A 19,957-nucleotide genomic window follows, 5' to 3' on the forward strand; every position below is an offset into this window, starting at 1 on the left:
GACTGGGTGTTGTTCTAAGTTGACCCACAGATGACAACATTAGTCTAACCTCTTGAGTTGCTCTGTGCTTCAGGACAGTCTCCAAGGATAGCCATCATGGGTGTCTCAGATGCTTAAAAGCATCATCGTTTCTTTTGAACAGTGGTATATCTTTTACTGATTCTCAACAAGGCATCCTTTTCAGGAGGCCAGTATGGTTTTTAGGCTACAAAAGCAACTCTGCTGGCTTTTGTTCAGTATTTCCATGCACAATGGCAATTCAACTATGAGGGCACCTGTTACTCATAGACTGTAGTTTTCAAAATGCTTTCTCCTGTCATATTCATTCTCATCTTTGGAAGGCCTCCCTGGGAGAAATCCAAAGATCTGGGCAAGTACTGCATTTACCTGACTTCAGAGATGGAGCTGTGGAGGCTCCGCAGTTCGGCCATTCAAGCTAAGTTGGCATCTTAGCTAGTTTGAATCCCTGACTAGCTGTGTAACCTTGAAGAAATTGCTCCATCTCTCTGAGCTTTGGTTTCCTCATCTGGAATATAGAGATAAGAATATCTACGGAAAGTTGTGATTGCTAAAATAATCAGCAGGGCCTTATCTGCTGATTCAGTGGTTGCGATTTTGCCTGCCAGTGCAGAAGGTGCAGGTTCGATTCTTGGTTGGGGAGCCTACATGCCTTGCGGCCAAAAAGCCAAAACATAAAACAGGAGCAATACTGTAACAAATTCAATAAAGACTTTTAAAATGATCCACAACAACAACAAAATTTTTTAAAAAAAAATTTTAAATGACCAGCAAATCCCCTGGCCAATCAGAAAAGATCAAAGTAATCATCAGACTTCCCTACCTCCTACTTACCCAGATGGATACCCAGGTGAAACATGGACCAGTAAGGTGGTACCTGACATTTTCCCCTATAGAGAGACAGCTTTGTGACACTCAGTCTGGGGCTTTCTATCATGTTCAGTTGGTGTCAAGCATAACGGTTATCTATGTCAACTTAAAAATTTTTATTATTTGATTGGCAAGTTTCCATAGACTATAGATGTAGATTGTTAGACTTGGACAACGGGTCAGATTTGAAAAAGAACTTGAATTTAGAAATTCTGACATGTGAAAGAAAAGTACTTCCATTGGTGTAATTACACCAAAAGCCTCATGTACTTTGCTTAAATCAGAAGCTTAAACAGGAAGTGGTTATAGTTACCAATAATCTTCTGCTTTGCTTGTACTCTTTGAGGATGCTGTTGATATTTTCCACAAATCCTGCTTGGGCGAACCATCGAATGTTAAAATTCTCCTTCACAAAGAGTGCTTCCATCCTCAAATTGACCAGTAAGTGGTCAATGTTCTCTTGCTAAGAGAGAAAAGGACGTCAAAGACTTGTCTCCTGCCACCCGCCCCCCCGACCATTTGACAGTTATAACAAACCCAAATCACCAAAGTTACTGAAGGAAAATATGGACACGTTCACTAAACATGGATGTCAATGAAGACAGCTCTAAGTTTTGATACTGTGGCCACCTGACGGGAAGAGCCGACTCACTGGGAAAGACCCTGATGTTGGGAAAGATTGAAGGCAAAAGGAGAAGAGGGTGGCAGAGGATGAGATGGTTAGAGAGCATCACTGACTCAGTGGACATGAGTTTGAGCAAACTCTGGAAGACAGTGAAGAACAGGGAAGCCTGGCGTGCTGCAGTCCACGGGGTCGCAGAGAGTTGGACGTGACTTAGCGACTGAATGACAAGTTTTGACAGAGCACCTGCTGTGAGACTCTGTGACCCCAAAGTCTCCCCACACTTGCTCTCTTGTGACGGGCGGTGTCCTGCCTTGTACAGTTATACAAACAAAGAATAAGGAGAGGGACCTCCTTGGTGGTCCAGTGGTTAAGGCTCTGTGGGTCTACTGCAGGAGGCATGGGTTTGGCCATGCAATGTGGCAAAAAAAAAGAAAAAAAGATACTAGAAGTCTGAGTGGAAGATTTCTTCCTTTAAAAAAAAAAAAGTTTTTTTTAATTCTACCAGTTTTTTGAGTAGTGCAATCTCATGGTTCAAAATCCAAAAGAACAAAAAGTACAGGGGAAACATGTACACACTACTATATATAACATAGATAACCCACAAGGACCTAGTGTATCATACAGAGAGCTCGACTCAATATTTTGTAATAACCTACAGGAGAAAAGAATCAGAAAAAAATAGATATATGTATATATAACTGAATCACTTTGCTGTACACCTGAAAGGAACATCACAATGGAAATCAACTATACTTAACACTTAAAAAAAAAAAAAAGTAGAGGGGAAAAGTGCCCCCTTTGGCCCCAATCACCACCCACCCAGTTCTGCTTCTCAGAAGCAAGCAACGATATCAGTCCTTTCAGAATCATGCCCAGTCAACTCTTATGCTAGAATTTATTTCTTAAAAAAATATTATATCCTAAAACAAGCTGGAAGAATGCACTGCATGGCTAAAACTGTACTCTTCTTGTTGCGGTGATGAAATCAGAAATTCAGTCTCCTCTTTGAATTTTAGAAAGGAGCCAAAGAAAACAGCATCCAGTGTTTGTATAGCATTTTATACATTAGACAGCTTTCAAATATATTTTCTGACCATGATCCCTGAAGGATTTTCAGAGGAAAAACAAACAAAGAAAACAAAGGGGAAAAAAAAGAAAACAGGCTCACAGAAGAGAAGTTGCTATAGGTTAGAATTTCCACTGTGAAGGAGGAGCTGAAATGAACCTGCAAGCCAGATCCTCTGACTCCAAATCCTTCAAGAAGCAATACCTCCAGGAAAAGAGTAGGAAAAACAAAAAATATCTCTCATATACTAACTGTTAAGTCCTTAGTTAGGAAAGCATTTTCCTTGGGTACTTTCTGGATTTTCCCGGGGCCAGTACTTTTACTGATGCACTGTTAGAGAAAAACAGAAATGTTATTTTGGTTGACCTGTAAGATTTTGATATAAAATTTCTCAAATAAATATAAATATAACTGAATACAAAAAAAAAAAAATCTGCAAAGCAACGGGGGAGAGCCCTGAGGACATGCACTGGTTTATTTGTTCCACACAGAGCAAAGGATCCTCACTGCACGCCAGGAACGGGACACAGAGATGAATAAAATAAAAGCCCAATCCTGCCCTCAGGGAGCTCCCAGTCTGAAAAGGGAGAGACAGACGTGTCCTCAGATGCTGGTGTGCAATGTCTGATGTTAGGAATATGGAAAAGCGGTGCCGAGGCTGCAGGGGGGGTGGGGGGGAGGTAGGGAGGGGGCAGAGGAAGAGGTCCAAGGTGAGTCTTTACTTATTTTGGCCGCACCTTTCAGCATGTGGTGGGCTTCCAAGGTGGCTCAGTGGTAAAGAGTCCACCTGCCAGTTCAGGTGACACAGGAGGGTTCAATCCCTGGGTCGGGAAGATCTCCTGGAGTAGGAAATGGCAACCCAGTCCAGTATTCTTCCCTGGAGAACCCTGTGGACAGAGGAGCCTGGAGGGCTACAGTCCACAGGGTCTCACAGAGTTGGACACGACTAAGCAACTGAGCACACACACACTCGGCAGGAAGTACTTCCACCATCAGGGATCGACCTGCACCTCTTGCAGCGGGAGCTCGAGTCCCAGCCACTGGACCAGCATGGAAGCCCCTGAGCTGAACCGTAAAGATGAGTAGGGGTCAGTTCCCCGGCAGTTCAGTGGTGAGGATTCCACACTCTGATTACAGAGGGCCCAGCTTCAGTCTCTGGTCAGGGAACTAAGACCCCACGTGCTGCTCTGTGTGGGACCCTCCTCCCAAAAAAGATGAGCAGGGGTGCCCTGGAGAGGGACATGGGAAGGCTGCACTGGCTGAGCCAGCTGGGCCACAAGGTGACCTTTAGCCGGAGCAGCCTGGATAGGAGAGGAGATCTTCAAAGATCCAGAGCTCCTGGAAGCTGCCAGTAGGTTTGGAGAACTTGATCATTATCAGTACTTTGGGGCACAGGTCACAGGCAGATTCTAGTACTCCGGTGTGTGATTTGTGTCTGAACCCTACGGTGGCCTTTTCTGCTCCTTTCCATGCATACACTGGAGAGAGACTATTGTGGTTGTAATTTCCCAACATATGGATGCTGCTGCTGCTGCTAAGTCGCTTCAGTCGTGTTCAACTCTGTGTGACCCCATAGACGGCAGCCCACCAGGCTTCCCCGTCCCTGGGATTCTCCAGGTAAGAACACTGGAGTGGGCTGCCATTTCCTTCTCCATGTGTGAAAGTGAAAAGTGAAAGTGAAGTCGCTCAGTCGTGTCCGACTCTTCTGCAACCCCATGAACTGTAGCCTACCAGGCTCCTCCATCCATGGGATTTTCCAGGCATGAGTACTGGAGCGGGTTGCCGTTTCCTTTTCCTAGCATGTGTATACTGCAGATGCAAATAGTAAGCTTCGGTTTTGTTGTTGTTGTACAGACCCCGTGGACTGTAGCCCGCCAGGCTCCTCTGTCCATGGGATTTCCCAGGCAAGAACACTGGAATGGGTTGCCATTTCCTTCTCCAGGGGCTCTTCCTGATGCAGGGATCGAACCCAAGTCTCCTGCATTGGCAGGTGGATTATTTACCACTGAGCCACCAGGGAAGCCCAAGCTTGGGTTTAAGGATATTCTATTTTAGGCCCCACGCCCACCCCGCACCCAATCTTGTTCGCACCCCTGATTCCACCTTGAGGGGCTTGGGTAAAATGATTTAAGAGATGCCATCCAACCCGGGATGACACAGCTGTACCTTGACAAAGTCTTCCAGGGTGTGAACTGACTCGTCCACAGCCACCAGGTAGTGGAGCTTCGGCACGTGGTCTATGATGTTCTGTATCACTCTGCAGACCCCCAGGGAACATCATCCCCGGAGGGAATAAACACAGGAGATGTTTGTTTATGTAAATAGGATTCGCTGATTGCTACCCCCATGAAAAGTGAAAGTGAAGCCGCTCAGTCGTGTCCGACTCTTTGCGACCCTGTGGACTGTAGCCCGCCAGGCTCCTCTGTCCATGGGATTCTCCAGGCAAGAATACTGGAGTGGGCTGCCATTTCCTTCTCTAAGGGATCTTCCCAACCCAGGGATCAAACCCAGGTCTCCTGCATTGCAGACAGACGCTTTATCCTCTGAGCCACCAGGGGAATCCGCTACCCCCATGGGCCAGGGGCTTTGATGATTTAGTGGATTATCTCACTTCATTTTCCAACAAGGTCAAGATTGGAATGATGGTTCCCAGGCTACAGAGGAGGAAGCTGGTAGAGTTAAGTGACACTTCTTGGGCTGAAGAGTTACTGGGAAGGTAGAAGGGCCAGGATTGGAAACCAGATCCATCTGCTTACAAGAGTAGCTGAGCCCTGTCAGGACTTGCCGTTCACCCAGTAGCTCATTGAAGCCTCATGACACTGCTTTGGGGAAGGTCTTTCAGAAAGTAAGACAGGAATTCACAGAAGCTATGACTCCTTAAGTCACATAGCATGGAGTGGTTTAGACTTCCCACCTTGGATTAATAATGAATGATGGCCAACATTTCTGAGGGCTTAACGACATCAACCCTGCGCTGTGGGCTACCCAGGTTTTACCCCCACTGAATTCTCACAACACTCAAGTAAGGCTATTATCATCCCCATCTCACAAATGAGAAAATCAGACCCATGGAGGTTAAGCAACTTGCCCCAATTCACACAGCAACTGAGAGGCAGAGCAGACATCTGCATACAGATAAAAAACAATTCCAGAGAAACAACAGTGATTAGAAGATTGTCATGAGACTTTGGATCCTACCTCTATCGTAGCTCGCTTTCTAGTCAAATGGAAGTAAAGCAGATGCACCTGTCTAAATCTCTAGTTCATATTTGTTTTATATTAATTTCACAGAACATTTCCTCTTTTAGCTTCTTCCTTTGTTAAATATTTGACAATCTTCAAGAAATTAGCAGGGAAAAAAATTCTACCGAAAGGGCCCCTGAGTCACACTTGTGTAATGGGAATAATTTAATTAATTTAATAATGTAAGATGCTTTCACATCTATAAAACTTGATAACGTGATAATGTAAAATTTCTGCAGAAAAGAAGAGTCTGTCTCAGCCTCACTGTGTTCAGTGTTAATCTGCCTGGAGCAGATTGAGGTTTTCAGTGGAGTCTGAAGCTTAGGGGATCTTTCTTTGAGAACAATAATGAAGATCAAGTTTCGGGCTGTGGAAGGGACCCACGCAGGGGAAGGGTCCTGAAGTTTAAGCCTCATTGTTTCCCAGTAAAGACTGCCTGGGACTGGGACTGGTTTACTAGTGGAGAGAAAGAGAGAGGATCTAGAAACCAGAAAGGGGGAATTCCCTAGCGGTCCAGTGGTTAGGGCTCCACGCTTTCACTGCACACGGGGCATGGGTTCTTTCCCTGGTCAGGGAACTAAGTTCCCACTAGCCACATGACCAAATTTAAAAAAGAGAGAGAGGGAAAGAAAAAGAAACCAGAAAGACTCTCAGAGAGGCACTGCTTCCTCCTGTGGGGTGAGCCAAGGGGATAACAGCATGGAGCTCTTGGAACTCGAAATGCAGATGTGCTGAACTGCAAATAAAGTGAACCCCATCTCTTACCTAGTGTTTAAGTCAGCATGTGCAGAGAAGGGTAAGGGGACCTGGAGATAACTCTGTGAGTCTGAAAAACACTGGGAGATGTGCAATTCTGCTCCTAGGGTGAACTTGAACTTGCTGTCGGAAGTGGGGAACTCTTAGATGACAGACACTATTTCATCAGACACTATTTCAACAGTATTTCATCACTATTTCATCAGACAGACACTATTTCAAAGTGGAGCTGATAAAAGTACCTTGTGCTTAGGGCTGTTGTGAAGAAGAAATACAATATTACACACGAGGATCTTAGCGCTTGGTAAGAAGCAAACACGTCGGGCAGGGGAGAACACTTACCCTGCTAGATCAAGAACATGAATGGCTGGAATGACATTTGTTCCATCTCCAAACACTGGTAATGCAGGGACTTCACCCAACCAAGCTAGCTAAAATAAAGGAAATCAAAAGCATTTTTTCGCCAGTTCCATGTACCTGACTATTACAGCTCACAAACAGAGCCATAGTCGGAGACATCCCAAAAAAAATCCATCTATCTGATGAAGTAATCACCTTAAGATGTTTTATAAATCAGTTCTGATGAGATTTAGTTAATCAAATCCTATTGAGAGAAATAAAGTGCAACCTCAGGGCTGAAATACTTCTCATGAGCTGTCTTTAGTAGTCATCTGCCTGCTATCTATGTAGACAGAAAATACTACAGTATGCACAATATCTTTAATTTTCATTTTTATGAGAATTATTATTATCAGTTTGTAGATGAAATGCTTAGTGGATAAAGTACCTTCCAGGAATTAGACTTCTGATAAATCCTTTATACTGAATTTGAACCATGATCTTCACAGAGTCCAAATCCTTATCTTTTCCCGTCATTAAACATTTCAGTAAATAAATAGGTAGTCTGGGTGCTGTTTAACTATCCTGAGTGAAAGAGGTAGGGTTGGGAGCCTCAGCAGACCACTGGATATTTTGGACTTAGGGAAAACCATTTAAGGGCTTTAAGCAGGGAAGTGAAATGACTGGATTTGCTTTAGGATCCCCTGGAGAAAGTAATGGCAACCCACCCCAGTATTCTTGCCTGGAGAATCCCATGGACAGAGGAGCCTGGTGGGCTACAGTCCATGGGGTTGCAAAGAGTTGGACACGACGGAGTGACCAACACTTCCACTTCCACTTTCTTGTGAAGGGATGATGGGAAGTAAGAGTTTAAATGGAGAGACCTAAGCCACGCCAGGTGAGGACGAGACAGGGTTTCGCCCAGTCGGTGGGTGGGGAGTTGGCAGTGTTGGATTGAAGAAAGGGACATTCTGGGGAGGTTGTCTCTATGGGGCTTGGGGACCTTGTGATGGATGAGAAAGAGGGAGGAGTTGGGCTTTGATGGGTGTAGCTGGGTGCAAAGTGATCCAGTTTTCTGATATGGGGCCCCAGGAAGAGCTGCAGATTTGGAAGTGATCATAAATACAGTTTGGATTTGTGAAACATGCAAGTTAAGGTGCTGGCCCTGCAGAAGGAGAGGGAGTTCCACTGGACGCTGATGTTTGAGTCAGTTCCACCAGTCATGGGAGTGAAAGGTCCAACCCCAGGAAAGATTTTCTTTTTAATGAAAAATAAATAAATTAGAAAAAAATAAATAGAAATTTTCCATTAAAAAAAAATCCTCATAGTTATAGAAAAGTCATACCTTAAAAAAAGCATGCAAGATGCCTCCTTCCATTCCATACTGAAGTCCAGCAGCAACTACATAAGTGGCGAATTTTCTGACCTATTAGATAAAATACAAAAGAAAAGCTAAATGTATTCTTATAAATCGCAGTGAATCAGATTATTTTAGTGATTTTTTCAAAATGAGCAGTTTACTAAATCTCATCACCTCTTTCAAAAACTCCTAACATATTGTGTGAGCCAATTAGAGCATGCTCATTGGTGTCTGCAGAGAAGGCAAGGGCACCCTACTCCAGTACTCTTGCCTGGAAAATCCCATGGACGGAGGAGCCTGGTAGGCTGCAGTCCTTGGGGTCACTAAGAGTCAGACATGACTGAGCAACTTCACTTTCACTTTTCACTTTCATGCATTGGAGAAGGCAATGGCAACCCACTCCAGTGTTCTTGCCTGGAGAATCCCAGGGACGGGGGAGCCTGGTGGGCTGCCGTCTATGGGGTCGCACAGAGTCGGACACGACTGAAGTGACTTAGCAGCAGCAACAGCATTGGTGTCTGAAGTACAATTATCACTACAGACACCCCCCCACCCACCCTATCACCACTGAGATTCAATTTGGGGAGGCTGGATGTTGGTAAGTTGAAGACAGAACTATGAAATGAAGATGGAACCCAAGTAGAGATGGGAACACCCCACCACCCCCACCCCCACCACCAGTATGAGAGACCTGGGGTCTTTGAGTGAACTTTGTGAAAAGTGAAAGTCGTTCAGTCCTGTCTGACTGACTCTTTGCGAGTCCATGGACTATACAGTCCATTTATTTCTCCAGGCCAGAATACCAGAGTGGGTAGCCTTTCCCTTCTCCAGGGGATCTTCCCAACCTAGGGATTGAACCCAGGTCTCCTGCACTGCAGGTGGATTCTTTACCAGCTGAGCTAACAGGGAATTGTAATTGATCTATGTTCCTGTACATCTGGACCAGTGGATAAGCAAGGCAAGGGCAAGGTGACCAGGTCCCCTAGCTTTTCCTGCCTGCCCTAAAGAATGTAATAACAAAAGACCCCAAAGCATTTTAAAAGCTTATGAACTTACCTCAAAATGCTAAATTGGTCCACTGCTGCTGCTAAGTCGCTTCAGTGGTGTCTGACTCTGTGCGACCCCATAGACGGCAGCCCACCAGGCTCCCCCCGTCCCTGGGATTCTCCAGGTAAGAACACTGGAGTGGGTTGCCATTTCCTTCTCCAAAATTGGTCCACAGTCTTGTGTTTATAGTATAGCTTGTAACTATGAATGTGATGGCTGCTGATGTGGTGACAGTGGCTAAATACTGGACAACCAACCCCAGGAATGCAGTGACCATGTCTGTTTTGTTCTTGGCTGTGAGACCAGCTCCTACCCACAGTGCCTGGTGCACAGTAGGATCTTAATGGATGTGAGTTACTAGATTCTTTCCAAGGGTCTATCTACCTAATGAAAAACACTAGGTTAAAGAAGAATTATTAGGATGAACAAGTTGGCCAGAGCAACCTTATTTACTAATTGTTCAGAAAAGAGTGGTTAACAAAACTTGGGATAATTAGCAGAGGAGTGGATAAAGATGTGGTCCATATACACAATGGAATACTACTCAGCCTTAAAAAGAACTAAATAATGCCATTTGCAGCTAGAGATGATCATACTCGGTGAAGTAAGTCAGAAAGAGAAAGACAAATACATATGATATCACTTACACATGGAATCTAAAATACGACACAAATGAACTTATCTACAGAACAGAAACAAGCTCACAGACATATAGAATAGACCGAGGTTGACAAGGAGGAGGGAAGAGAGAGGGGTGTACTGGGAGTTTGGGGTTGGTAGATGTAAACTATTATATTTAGAATGGGTAAACAACAGATCCTACTGTATAGCACAGGGAACTGTATTCAATATCTTGTGATAAACCATAATGGAAAAAAATATCAAAAATGAATGCATGTATGTGTATAACTGCGTCTCTTTGCTGTACAGCAGAGATTGGCACAACATTGTATATCACCACTACATTAATGAAGAAAAAATTTGAAAAGAAAACTTGGGGTAAAAAAATAGATCTTTAAAACTAAATGTTGATTGTGTCATTTAGAGCATGGGCCATATGTCATGTTTTTATAATTAAAAAAAGATATTCAGATGATGCTGTTTCTCCATGTTATTTATTTATGGTTACACTACACAGGCACTTTGGATCTTAGTTCCCTGACCAGGGACTGAACCCATGGCCCCTGAAGTGAAAATGCAGAGTCCTAAACACTGGGCCACCAGGGAATTCCCTTATTTCTCCATTTGAGCGTGTGATTCACATCCATTAAGGGCTTCCCTCGTAGCTCAGTCGGTAAAGAATCTGCCTGCAGTGCAGGAGACCCGGGTTTGATCCCGGGGTTGGGACAGTCCCCTGGAGAAGAAATGGCAACCCACTCCAGTATCCTTACCTGGTAAATTCCATGGACAGAGGACCCTGGTGGGCTGCAGTCCATGGGGTCACAAAGAGTTGGGCACGACTGAGCAACTAACACTCACATCCATTATTTTTGCATGTGTGATCATGCCTTCTCAACTGGTGATTTAGACATAAGTGACCAAGAAATCATGGATTTTCTATTGGGACAGGTTTAATACAATATAGATACAGGATTTGGAGCTAAAAGAAATTTAGATCGTCTAGTCTAAACCCTTTTATATTACCTATTTAACTCCAAAAGTTGAATGATGTGGCTAAGATCATAAGTTAATGGATAGAAAATGGATTAGAAATATTTCATATTCACAGTGTTTGTATTGCCAAAGTAAAAAAGAAAAAAATTGACTTTGGGAACAGAGTTCCTACTGTAATATCCTCAGAGACCACTAGGTGTCGCCGTAGAACTATAATTACATACCATTACTGAAGGGATAATAGCAGTGGATGGAAACTTAGAAGTTTGGGGCTTCTATATAAATGCTACATAAGTTAAATGAGGCTAATGATAATATCACTTAATTCACAAAATTGTTAGGATTACCTATGAGGTATATGAGGATTACATGAGGTGCTATAAGTAATACATCTGGCATAGTACCTGGTACACAGTAAGCAATCTCTCAATTTTTTAGCTTGTTATTATTTATTCATCACCAAGGCATCCCTGTCATGTATTTTGATATAGAGAAATTTAAAAATTTTACAATATATGGATTTCAAAATGATAAATTTTCTGCAAGTGAAGGCTAATAAGCTATTATCTTTGTTTACGTGAATTCTCAGCTAGAGGTGTGTCAACAATCAGTGACACAGTTGTGTCGAGATCAACTCTATTGAGTGGTGGAGTTTTGGAGTCAGGAAAAAAAATAACCAAACCCACAGGCTTTGGTGTCTGACAGACCCAGGTTTCAATCACAGCTCCCTACCACTTGACACCTCTTTCCAACAAAGTCTGCATTTGTGAAATTAGAAAAATTATGTACGTACACAGGGCTTTCCCTGTGCGGCTCAAACGCTATGCTCCTAATGCAGGGGGCGCGGCTGGCGAACTAGACCCCACGTGTTGTGGTTTATTTGCTAAGTCATGTCTGACTCTTTTGTGACCTCATGGACTGTAGCCCATCAGGCTCCTCTGTCCATGGGATTTCCCAGGCAAGAATACTGGAGTAGGTTGCCATTTCCTTCTTTAGGGGATCTTCCCGACCTAGGGACAGGAACCACGTCCCCTGCATTGGCAGGCAGATTCTTTACCACTGAATCACCTGGGAAGCCCCAAAGTGGGAATGAGGAAGAGAAAACTGCATTTTCCCTTTTCCCAGACTCTATCTGATTTATTTCTTACAGCTACTCTGAAAAGTGCACATAAACCTCATCTTAGAGGGCATTCCCTGAAAACCCAGAGGCTAGGATTTGGGGCTTTCACTGCCAAGGGACAGGGTTCAATCTCTGATTGGGGAACGAAGACCTTGGGCATGCACACACACATCCCCACTCTTGAGTTGTTTGCCTCTTCTGGACCAACGAACCCTTTGGATCTACATTGGGCTCTGCTGAGAACCCCATACAAGGCTTCTATCTTAGGGGGCTGGGCCAGAACTTGGCTCAGGACACTGCCTCTCTGAGGGAGCCTGAAGCTTGGAGGTCTGTGAGTGTACAGACATGGGACCTAAATGCAGAGATAGGAGCCAGCTAAGATGATGTATGCAGAGCATGTGGAATGGTCCTGACCAGGCACATTGCAAGCTGCCTCCAAAAGAGCTTTTCCTACTCAAAAGGTTCTACTACTTGAGACTTACATTTTTCCCAAATTTGAGAACCATTTTTTCAGCATTTATGTGGTTCAGAAAATTAGGGTGTTGCTTTCTTCTTCGATAATCCTCTTCAGTAAATGGGACCTCAGAGTCATCCTATGAGAGAAAAAAGCCCAGAGTCCATGCATTAGCGCGATGGAAACTTCTAAGCCCCAAGATGCTAGGGAAATCTGTACCATGGATTTCAGTTTATCCCTTTGATTCTCCAGGAAGAATTGCTGAACTGTTCCTCCGAGGGACTGTATAGGAGCCTGAGTTGTGGAGAAACCAAGTGATGAACAGCTCAGTGGACTGTCTGGAAATATTTTTCATTCCTGATTCTTAGGACAAACTGATATCCTATCTGATGAAGCCAGTTTTCAAAGCCTAAGACAGAAACTTGCACAGGGTATGGTATTAACATGGAATTGACTTGAGGGAAAGAGGCAGTATGGAAAAGAAGAAAAAAAACTTTGCTTTAAGCTCAAAGTGTTCTAAAAACTACTGCTTGTTTCTACAGTGACTTAACTTTCTTGACAATGTTTCAGCTAGTCAAATTCTATCTTTTTTTCAGACCACACCTCGAAGCTTGAGAGATTTCAGTTCCCCAACCAGGGATCAAACCCAGGTCCCTGATTGTGAGAGTGCTGAGTCCAACCACTGAACCACCAGGGACTTCCCCAAATTCTATCATTCACACTTCATCTAAACAAAATTTTAAAATTTAAACGTCTTCTTTTATTCTGTAGAGATGTGATTCTCTAAAGACATTTAAAAAAACTCATTTCTTAATAGTTCTTCACATGTGTGTATTTTCATTTACTCTTTTAATTTTATTTATTTTTGGCTGGGCTGGGTCTTCGTTGCTTCGTGGACTTTTCTCTAGCTGCGGCGAGCGGGGGCTACTCTCTGGCTTTGGTACACGGGCTTCTCATCGCCATGGCTTCTCTTGCTGAGGAACACAGGCTCTAGGCCACGTGGGCTCAGAAGTTGGGGTGCATAGGCTTAGTTGCTCCTCGTCATGGGGAATCTTCCTGAACCAGGGACTGAACCCATGTCTCCTGCATTGGCAGGCAGATTCTGACCCACTGAACCACCAGGGAAGTCCCCTGCGGCTTCATTTTTTAAATCTAAATTGTGAGGCTTTATCTTCTTTTTTTTCTTCTTTTCCATACTGCCTTTTTCCCTCAAGTCAATCCCATCTTAATTAGAACATAACCTTGTGCAAGTTTGTGTCTTAGGCTTTAAAAACTGGCTTCATCAGATAGGATATCAGTTTGTCCTAAGAACCAGGAGTGGAAAATATTTCCCAACAGTCCACTGAGCTGTTCATCACTTGATCTCTCCACAACTCACGCTCCTACAGAGTCCCTCTGAGGGACAGTTCAACAAAAACTTCCTGTAGAATAAATGGAGAAACTGAAATCCATGGTACAGATTTCTCCCCAATCCATGCAGATTTAGAGGTCCTACTTGGAGTAGGATTTCTGATTTTTTTTTTTTGACCGAGCTGTACAGCATATGGGATCTTAGTTTGTTGATCATGGATTGAACCAGTGCCCCGTGCCATGGAAGCACAGAGTCTTAACCACTGGACCTCCAGGAAAGTCCCAGGATTTCAAAAAATACAGTCTAACCAGATGCCTTCCAATCACATCACACTGCTCTAAGATAAATAACCAGACAAAAGCATCTGAGTCCAGGGCTTATCCAAAATTAATCAGAGAGGCAGAACGAACACAAGGATGAGACCCCTGAGGCAGAACAATTGTTGGCAGGTTTGAGAAATGGGAAGAAGGGCTGAAATGAATGGAGCCAAGCTGGGGGTTTGTAGAGGAGGATGTAGGCAGTGCCCGGCTGCCAGGGCTTGTGGACCAGGTAAAGGAGTTTAGATTCATTCTAAAGGCACGAGAAGGCATGGGAGGATTTTCAGCATTTTAAGCAGGACTATAACATTACCGACTTAATGGACATGAACTTGGGCAAACTCCAGGAGATAGTGGACAGGGAGGCCTGGCATGCTGCCGTCCATGGGGCTGCAAAGACATGACTTAGTGACTGCACAGCAATGGCATGATCTGAATTATATTTGAACAAGATCACTCAAGCTGTTTGTTGGAGACTGCCCTGGAAGGGCGTGGTGGCCGCTGCCAGTTCCGAGGCCATCCTGGTAGCCCACAGATCCAGAGAGAACAGGATGGATTTAGGAGACACTTTGGATGAAGAATTAACAGAATTGAGTGGTGAGCTGACGGACGGACGGAAGGGAGAGGAGGCGAGCAGTGGGCGCGGCGGTGACACTGCTGGGAGAGAGACTGAGTCTGGGGGCGGAGATCCAGTTAGTCCACCCCAACTCTGGGTCCATAGTAGGTACTCAGTGAGTTCACGCCATCTAATTAGCTGGCCTCTTAAATACACCCGGTGGCTCAGAGAAAACAGAGGACACCCAGCTAAATTTGAATGTCAGACAAACAAATATTTTTTCAAGTATGAGTATGTCTTAGGGCATGAGATACACTTAGGTGACTCATTATTTGCAGTTTATCTGAAATTTAAATTTACCTGGGTGTCCTGTATTTTTATTAGCTACACGTGGCAATCCTACTCACAGCGGATCTATAATCAGCTTTGCCTTCAGGATGGACTGAATCCCGGCGTCTCCCTGGTCCTGGTGACTGTGATACGGTGGCCAGCCTGCCTAACTGACCTTCCTGCTCCCTGTGACTGGCTGCCCAGTGCCCTCTCCTGGGCCTTGTACCGCCCTCAGTCCTTACGGCAGTGACAGACACAGTTTCATTTCAGGTGACCTGGTTCTCTGGTCACAGGTCTGGACAGCCAGTCTGTGTCCCCTCTGCATACTGAGGCCGGGCCCCCCCCTCTGGCCAGCTGCACGGGGCCCGTGAAGTCTAGCCAATCCTGGGCTGCAGGCTTGGAGCTGCCACCTCCAGTTCCTGGTTGGGACTGAGATCTGCTTTGTACATTTCAAAACTTTGCTGTCGGTCGTGGGGCTATGTTCCCTTTAGTCCTTAAATCTCACAAGTTACAAACAAACAACAAATAAAGTATATTTTAAACCTGCATCTTTCATATAGGTTCTAGTCTCTTGCAACCATTTGTATCAATTGCTTTTCCAGTAAGTGATGAGTCGCCGTATTGTCAGCATAAAACCAGGACTCTTTTATTGTTGTATGTTGATGTGTGTTGCCATTTCTGGAAACTGCCTGCCTTATTAACACCTCATTACAATCAACAGGCTCACTGATAGGCCTCATCTTCTTAGGAAGTGGAGAACTGACTCTGTAGAGTCACCTCCCTTTTCTTCAAGGACTTTGGGTGAAGCTGTTGTCCAGTAAGACTCTGTGGGACCCTCTTTTTAACTGGTCATGTGTTTGACTCCCCATGTGGATCACTTGCTGGACTCTTTTCCCCATGGTCATTATTTTCTCCCACCTGGTCAGTATGTGTGATGACAGATCCCATCTGCTCTTCTGGGCTATCTGGTTAAGCCAGTGTTATCTCTGGTCCCCCCCACTTCACTCAGTATAAAAAAAACAAATACATAGCTATACTTTTATTATTTTCTTTAAATTATTGGTTGCACCCATGGCATGTGGGACCTTAGTTCTGCAACCAGGGATCAAAGCTGTGCGCTCTGCATTGGAAGATGGAGTCTTAACTGCTGGACCACTGAGGAAGTCCCTATACTTCTAAAACAGATACTATGGAAAAAACCTGGGTATATTATGATTCTCCAACTTATTAAAATTGTATAATGTTTACAAATGAATATATTCTATTCTACTTATCCTTTTGTATTAAAGCTATCTTAAATGCACCATAAAGAAAGCTGAGTGCAGAAGAATTGATGCTTTTGAACAGTGGTGTTGGAGAAGACTCTTGAGAGTCCCTTGGACTGCAAGGAGGTCCAACCAATCCATCCTAAAGGAGATCAGTCCTGGGTGTTCATTGGAAGGACTGATGCTGAAGCTGAAACTCCAATATTTTGACCACCTGATGTGAAGAGCAGACTTATTTGAAAAGATCCTGATGGTGGGAAAGATTGAAGGCAGGAGGAGAAGGGGACGACAGAGGATGAGATGGTTGGATGGCATCAGTGACTCAATGGACATGGGTTTGGGTGAACTCCGGGAGTTGGTGATGGACAGGGAGGTCTGGCGTGCTGTGATTCATGGGGTCACAAAGAGTCAGACGCGACTGAGCGACTGAACTGAACTAAATGCAGTTTTATATTTGTTTCGATGTTTTTGGCTACAAATAACAAAAACTGAAACTCAGAATGGCCTCAAAAGTGCGAGGATCCATTATCTCCCATGAGTAACACGCCAAATCGAGTGCCTTCAGGCATCGTGTGATGGGCGTCTTCCTGCCCTTTGGATGCCTTTTTAAGCCTGTCTCCCTCGGTGTGTGGTCTCCCTCTTCAGGCTCACAGAAGACTGTCGGCAGCAGTCTCAGTGTCACATCCAGGCACGACAACATCCCCAGAGGGACAAAGGTTGCATCTTGCTTAAGTCTCCCTTCATTGGGGATGAGCCCTTCCCAGAGGAAGCTGGACTCAGCTGACTTCCTGGGCACAGAGCTAGACAGCGTCTCCCAGGCTTCCTTGCAGTTGGGTGTGGCCATGTGACTGGATAGAACTGGAGTTGGAACAACGGACAGGTTCAAAATGAGAAAGGAGTATGTTAAGGCTGTATATATCATCACCCTGCTTATTTACCTTATATGCAGAGTAGATCATGAGAAATGCCGGGCTGGGTGAAGCTCAAGCTCCAATCAAGACCAGCGGGAGAAATATCAACAACCTCAGATATGCATATAATACCACTCAAATGAGAGAAAGTGAAGAGGAACTAAAGGCCCTCTTGATGAAGGTGAGAGAGGAGAGTGATAAAGCTGGCTTAAAACTCAACATTCAAAAAACTAAGATCATGGCATCTATTCCCATCATTTCATGGCCAATAGATGGACAAAACGAGAAAACAGCAGCAGATTTTATTTTCTTGGCCTCGAAAATCACTGTGGACTGTGACTACAGCCACAAAATTAAAAGATGCTTACTCCTCGGAAGAAAATCAATGACAAACCTAGACAGCATGTTGAAAAGCAGAGACAGCACTTAGCTGACAAGGGTCCATATAGTCAAAGACATGGTCTTTCCAGTAGTCTTGTATGGGTGTGAGAGTTGGACCATAAAGAAGCCTGAGAGCTGAATAATTTATGCTTTCAAGTTGTGGTGCTAGAGAAGACTCTTGAGAGTTCCCTGGACAGCAAGGAGATCAAACCAGTGAATCCTAAAGGAAATCAACTCTGAATAACCATTGGAAGGACTGACGCTGAAGCTGAAGCTCCAATACTTTGCCCACCTGATGCAAAGAGCCGACTCATTGAAAAAGACCCTGATGCTAGGGAAGATTGAGGGCAAGAGGAGAAGGGGGAAAAGAGGATGAGATGGCTGGATGGCATCCTTGACTCAGAGGACATGAGTCTGAGCAAGCTGCGAGAGATGGTGAAGGACAGGGAGGCTGCAGTCCATGGGGTCGCAAAGAGTCAGACATGACTGAGTGACTGAACAACAACAAAAAATCGTTTTTGCTTTTTTTTAAAAAACCACAGTGAGAGGATGGGGACATGCGACAGGGACACAGATGCTAACACTGGAGCCACTTCCCCATATATTCCTTGGAGGAACCATCTCTTACCCACTTTTGGCCTATTTAGTTCAGGAGGCTGACCGTTCCTGCCTCTAGAAGGCATGATCACACGTCTGGTCAATCAGAGTTCAGCATTCCCCTGGTCACAGTGACTGATTCATGGCTAAGCCTGTGATGTAAGACCTGGAAGAACGGCATATTCCAGAGCTGGGGAGGGTCATGGCCTAAAGGGAGAAGAGAAGTCAAGCTCTAGGGATATAAGCCTGGAAGCCCCTGGGGGCTAGAAGGAGTGGAGAGCTTACCTGAGAATAAGCCTAGAGAAGAAAAGAAGCAATTGAAGGGAGACAAAGAGTAGGTTAGTTCTGAGGACTGTTTAAGCCCCTAGATACAGCTGTACCTGAAGCCCATTGTCTGACTACTCAGTTATGAGTCAATAAATCCCCATTTTGCTTAAGTCTGCATCAGTTTGTTAATAACTGCAGGAGTGAGGACAATCAATCAGGCCAGCAAAATGATCACCCAGTCAAGTGACCAACGACTGTTTTGTAGCAGATGCTTTACTAGACACTCTGAGGGTTGGAACTTCAACAAGAATAAAGTGACAGGCCTGCTCCTTGAGGCGATGGCAACCAAGTGGAGGAGGTGATGGCAACCAAGTGGAGGAGGTAAGTGAGATTCACAAGAAAGGGACAGAAACCCTCCGGTTCCTGCCCTCGAGGACCTCTGCGTCCACTGAGGGAGACAGAATTAAACAAATAAATGACCTCTGATGAAAAGAAGTGTGATAACTGCTTAAATACTTCCTTGTTATAAATAAAGCATTCCATTGAGTCTAATATGTGCCTTTTTCCTTCCCCATTTTAACATCTCTGAAATTGGAATGTCTCCTGTCATCACTGACTTATCACAATGTGCTCAGCCAGGAAGCATCCACCGTGCCGTCCTCGTTGGAGCCTGGGTCACCTTGGGGTCACCTCGAGCACATATTATCTTTGTACTGACTTAGGTACTATGCATGTTGGTCTAATTGCCTTTTAGGATGTCTTTTCAAAGATTATAGTGTGATTCAGTACTGGGATGAAAAGGCAGTTCACAGGCACAGAGCCAGGGAGACAGAGCAGCAGATGGAGATCTGATATCAGCGGACAAGTCTGATGACATCAGCTTTATAGGAAAGTGTGTGCTCAGTCACTCAGTCGTGTCTGAGTCTTTGCAACCCCACAGACTGTAGCCCGCCAGGCTCCTCCGTCCATGGGATTTCCCAGGCAAGAACACTGGAATGGGTTCCCTATTTCCTCCTCCAGGGGATCTTCTCTACCCAGGGATTGAACTTGGGTCACCTGGGTCTCCTACATTGGCAGGCAGATTCTTTACCACTGCACCACCCCAGGGATCAAACCCCTGCATTGGGAGCATGGAGTCTTAACCACCGGACCACCAGGGAAGCCCCTGAACTCTGAGTTTGAAGAAGTTTGGGGAATACTAGAACCACTGTATTTTTCTTATATTTTCCCTTTAATGTACGCACGGGAATATACATGACAAAAATATAGGTATCAGTTCAGTTCAGTTCAGTCACTCAGTCGTGTCTGACCCTTTGCGACCCCATGAATCACAGCACGCCAGGCCTCCCTGTCCATCACCAACTCCCGGAGTTCACTCAAACTCATGTCCATCGAGTTGGTGATGCCATGCAGCCATCTCATTCTCTGTCTTCCCCGTCTCCTCCCACTCCCAATCCCTATAGGTAAGTC

At 44.7% G+C, this 19,957-nt stretch overlaps 1 protein-coding gene across 2 annotated transcripts in view; it reads right to left on the reverse strand.

Annotated features, from left to right (window-relative positions):
* AK7 (adenylate kinase 7) overlaps positions 1-19,957 on the reverse strand; it is a 66,631-nt gene that overhangs the window by 25,031 nt on the left and 21,643 nt on the right. For both annotated transcript variants that reach the window (XM_055418497.2, XM_055418495.2), the window contains 6 exons: positions 12,541-12,651; positions 8,263-8,343; positions 6,921-7,009; positions 4,746-4,836; positions 2,832-2,909; positions 1,202-1,351 (listed from right to left, as the gene is read on the reverse strand). In XM_055418497.2, coding sequence (XP_055274472.1) covers positions 1,202-1,351; positions 2,832-2,909; positions 4,746-4,836; positions 6,921-7,009; positions 8,263-8,343; positions 12,541-12,651 — 600 coding nt within the window. The remainder of the gene's footprint in view (positions 1-1,201; positions 1,352-2,831; positions 2,910-4,745; positions 4,837-6,920; positions 7,010-8,262; positions 8,344-12,540; positions 12,652-19,957) is intronic.

This window comes from Moschus berezovskii, chromosome 21, assembly GCF_049115385.1.
Source record: "Moschus berezovskii isolate FMDL1 chromosome 21, NW_MosBer_1.0, whole genome shotgun sequence".
NCBI classification, from domain to species: domain Eukaryota; kingdom Metazoa; phylum Chordata; class Mammalia; order Artiodactyla; family Moschidae; genus Moschus; species Moschus berezovskii.